Source organism: Lampris incognitus, chromosome 13 (assembly GCF_029633865.1).
Source record: "Lampris incognitus isolate fLamInc1 chromosome 13, fLamInc1.hap2, whole genome shotgun sequence".
Lineage (NCBI taxonomy): Eukaryota > Metazoa > Chordata > Actinopteri > Lampriformes > Lampridae > Lampris > Lampris incognitus.
Genome location: NC_079223.1, coordinates 37,274,936 through 37,279,125, shown reverse-complemented (window position 1 = coordinate 37,279,125; position 4,190 = coordinate 37,274,936). Strand labels below are relative to the sequence as shown.

Genomic DNA, 4,190 nt, shown 5'->3' with positions numbered 1-4,190 from the left:
ATGAAATGTCCATCTAGTACCAGAGTGAATAAGATGGAGAAAAGCTCAATTGCGCCAGCTGCAGTAGCCACTGCAGAGGTTAAGCTGTTTCACCCCAAAACCACTCCATTAAAAGAGCATCCTCCTTTCAAATCCTCATTATCACCCGTGTTGTCCCACAACAATATCATCACGGCTGTTCACAACAAAGAAAATAACAGTAATAGGGAGCACAACAGAACCTTGGATGAGGCGTCCCTGAGTGATGATGGATTCGAAGACAGTGGCTACCTGTCACTCCACAACAGTAGGATTGATGAACGCCAGAACCCGGAAAATCCCTCCCCAGCCACTTGTCGAGAAAAGATGACAGCCATATCACGTTCTGCTTCTGCCTGTCAGAGGAAGGCAGCTTCTGCTAGTCCGGTGTCTTGGGTGACCTCCTCAACCCCTGCTGTGTGTTTAGGGAAGAGCGCCCTGCGGTTCCAGGGCTCCAGCTCCACTGCACACAACAGTGATCCCAACCTGCCCATTCTGAAGTTCCAAAAAGCCGTATGTGAGGAGCTGACCAAGAGCTTCCAGAAGAATAAGAGGTAAATCATTCATTTTCATTGGCTCTCCAACAGGAAGGCATACTCTTTGGTACATATGCACTTGGCCTTCAGTAGACAGGAATAAGAAATGCAACAGTGGCAAGTACAAAGAGTCTATGAAAAGTTAAGTAACAATCCTAAAGGTTCACGTTTTCATATGATTTCCTTATGCCTTTGATGACGTGTGGTCATTGCAATGGTGTTTGACCACTCCAGTTCCCAGAGATTTTTTCAAATGACATGGTCACCTGTGCTGCTGTTATGTCAGCACCTTGCCTAAAACCAAACAAAAAATATGTTTGACCTTGATATGATGTTGTGCATGGCACTAACAACTCTGGTGTTGGCGTATGCTTCCCAGTGTGTCCCCCCCGTACTATATGGGTTATTTATATACATTCATAGAACTTTATGGTAAAATAAAAAGTGATATTAAATAGTTAAACAATGTGACTCTGAATGTCTCTCCCTGTGTGTTCCAGGTATGACTGGAGCGTGGTTTCCAAGCTGGCAGAGGACCATCTGCTAGATAGGGTTATTGGAGGTCACATGGGACGGGACTACGTGGACATATTGTCCTCTCTGCTGTCCAGGAACATGCGAGGGATCCTGACTTGCATCCTGGCTCGGCTGGGAGACATGGACCTCATCAGGTAACTGGAAAAAACCTGACATTTTTGCTTCCTTAGGTACAAACAGATCAGGTTCCCTTTGACACATTTGCAGCTGTGGAGTTTTTAGGACAAATCATTAAAGTACATATAAACAGATACCCCCCCGCCCATGCAATAGCATTACAGTATGCTCCAATACTGAGATTCGAGAATAAAAAGGAGCTGCATAAGTATACTAAATATATGCAGCTTTTCACATTCAAAGCTCCATTTGCAAAGAACCTATCACTCAATACATACAAGGATGATTTTTAAAGGGGAAAATAAGGCAGTTGTCCAAGAACTCAGATGTGCTAGAATAGTTTTCTCGGTGTACTCATAAAAAAGAAGACCTTGCTAGATTTAATTTCCTATCAGGCAGTCAGAGTTTTAGCCTAACATGACTCAGGATGTGTGTAACTCACACTGCACATGTGTAACTTCATTAACAGTTACCATAGTTCCTGATTGTTTATGGCAGTAGTAGATGTCACAGGCCTTTATTTTGTTTGGAAAAATGCTTATGTGTTGTGTTTCCTGCTTCTCAGCTGTAGGGGAGTGAGCAGGACATGGAGGAAGATAATCTGCGAAGACACATCTGCCCTAAACAGATGTCAGAGGGCTCAACAGGCACTCAAGGTAAGAGAACACACACACAAACTGAAAATACTGAGATTTTTAACACTTACACAGTACTCTGGGTTGTGGTTTGCCTCAGAACCTTAATGTCAAGAGTCAGTACAAGATTCTTTTTTCCTGTTTTTATGAGAAGCATACAACCTACCTTGATTCACCAGACGTGGACCACTAGAATAAGCCTCAGTATTTTCCAGCAGCCCAATCATGTCAAACTGATCACTCAGTCATTCGGGGACATGGCCGGTCCAGCCAAAAAACAGGAATGGCTAGTTGAATTTCCTTGATTGTGGTTCATCAAGGGAAAGAACCAAGTGCATTATGTAGATTGTGGTGTTTCCATTGCTGGCAACACAAAGTTGCCAGCAATGTTGCTGTAACCAACTTCAAGATTTACTTGCACAAGTATTTATTTACCCGCCCTCGGCACTATTTTGCAAGGGCACCAGTGAGCATAGTGTAGTTTAGAACCCTCCTTGATGACTGATTGGTTTACAACCCAGAATATTTTTCTACCTATTCCAGAATGTTAATGGGTCCTGCAAGACGTCTCTCCTGCACTTGCACAGTGCTAAAAAGTTGTGTAGCGATAAGTCTGGTTATGCGAAACTGCTTAGTTTATTTTCTGATGCGTTTTTTAAAGATAATATTGCCAATGATAGACACTTTGGTCAAACTGCTGTTACACTTGGAGCATTATTTCCATATTTGCTCTGTTCCCTGTTAAGAGCTGCATGTCATAATGCAATGACATGTGATTTAGTTTATTCTAATATTTATTTTGTGTGTTAAATTAAGGAATCAAGGAGCTGTCTGGGCCAGAAATGTTGCGGTCTGACCAGAGATGCAGCGCTGCCCAGGGTGGTCATGTCCTGCATACAGACTCTCGCCTCTTCCAAACCTTCCTCCTCCACCCCTTGCTCCAGGGCCCAGAGACAAGGCCCTCCCTCCCAGAAAGACAACACCCACACCCCTCTCACACGAGGCTCCCACCGCACACGTTTTAATGAATACTTAGAGGTGAGTTGTCTTATAATATTGAGGTATCTGCCGAACATTTTTATATTATAATGGTTTGCTTGTTGGCTTGGGAGGTAAGAGTAGCAGGCTAAGACTTTCTGGGTTATAACTGGTGTCAGTCAGCAGGTGTCATTAATGATTAAAAGGCCACCAGGCAAAGGCTTGTCCCACTGTTTGCATTCCTGTCTTCATTATTATTATTGTACATTTATTTGAAACAAGATAACATTAATGAAGTCCATATTGGGATTGCATTGATTGCATTTATAAAAAAACAAATAGTCCACTTAATGTGAGTGTGATAATATTTTGAATAAAGGGTTTACATGGTTTGAAATGAATACCCATGTACACACTGGTTCTTTGAGTAATTGGTCTGTGGTAAACATTGCTGTTGTCACTGACGGAGTTTAGCAGTACCATTCCTTAAGATAGCATGTTCAATCATTTATTCCACCTTTCTTTTTTTTTTAATCTTATAAAAGAAGACATTGACATGAGTCATACCAATGCCACTGTACAGCACAGTTGTACAGTCATAAAGATGGACGGTTTAATTCTTTAAGTTCATACTTGAGCCCTTGTGTGTTCTTCTCTCCCTAGGTCGCTGGTAGTCTGAAACAACACGAATCACTACGTCCTTGTAGGCTTTGTGGCTCACCTGCCAAGTATTTTTCCGAGACCCAGAGGGCAACGTGCACACGTCCCAGTTGCCAGTTTGACTTCTGCACCCACTGCCAGGAAGCTTACCACAACGCTATCCCTTGCCGAGCTATGCTTCCCCGAACTCGGCACCATCCCTCCAAGACAACTCCCATCATCCCAGGGACTGCTCGCAGCAAAAGGAACCTCAGGCGCCTCTGAGGGCTGTTTCATCGTGCATGCATTTTATTTCAGTTCCTTGGTAGCCAGATTAGATGGTGCTCCAGATGGAACAGTTGTGTTGGGCAACATTGTGTAGGCACTTATTTTGCAAGGTTAAAGACAATTTTACTCTTCCATCTAACGCCATTATTGCCTGAGTGCATCAACAATACAAACCAAACTAAATTGCAGCCAACTGCCAAAAAACAGCTTTTAACAACAACAGACTCTTCAAATGAAGCAATGTTTTATTCAATGAACTTGTTGCTTTAGAAATACTAACTCCCAAGGATTCAGTCCAGCCTGGTACTGACTGACAAGCTTCAGGTCATGTCACACTTCGCACTATTTAAAAATGAAAAGGACTAGCTGGTAGGAGGACCTGCTAGTAAAACCTCACTTCCTGCTCTGCACAAAGCCCATATTCTAATCAAAGGGAACTGAA

The 4,190-nt window shown here is 42.9% G+C and overlaps 1 protein-coding gene across 1 annotated transcript; it reads left to right on the top strand.

Annotated features, from left to right (window-relative positions):
• Positions 1-3,745, top strand: fbxo5 (F-box protein 5). Its single transcript, XM_056291452.1, has 5 exons — positions 1-572; positions 1,055-1,225; positions 1,774-1,864; positions 2,660-2,881; positions 3,485-3,745. Exons 1-5 carry the CDS (start codon positions 1-3, stop codon positions 3,743-3,745), a joined length of 1,317 nt encoding a protein of 438 aa, XP_056147427.1.
• Positions 3,746-4,190: the final 445 nt, after the last annotated feature.

Bases quoted from the DNA above. Each gene is read 5' to 3' on its own strand.
- fbxo5 (XM_056291452.1), top strand. From the start codon at position 1: ATGAAATGTCCATCTAGTACCAGAGTGAATAAGATGGAGAAAAGCTCA. The intron at 1,226-1,773 runs GTAACTGGAAAA...CCTGCTTCTCAG, and splicing joins GGAGACATGGACCTCATCAG to CTGTAGGGGAGTGAGCAGGA. The intron at 1,865-2,659 runs GTAAGAGAACAC...TGTTAAATTAAG, and splicing joins GGGCTCAACAGGCACTCAAG to GAATCAAGGAGCTGTCTGGG.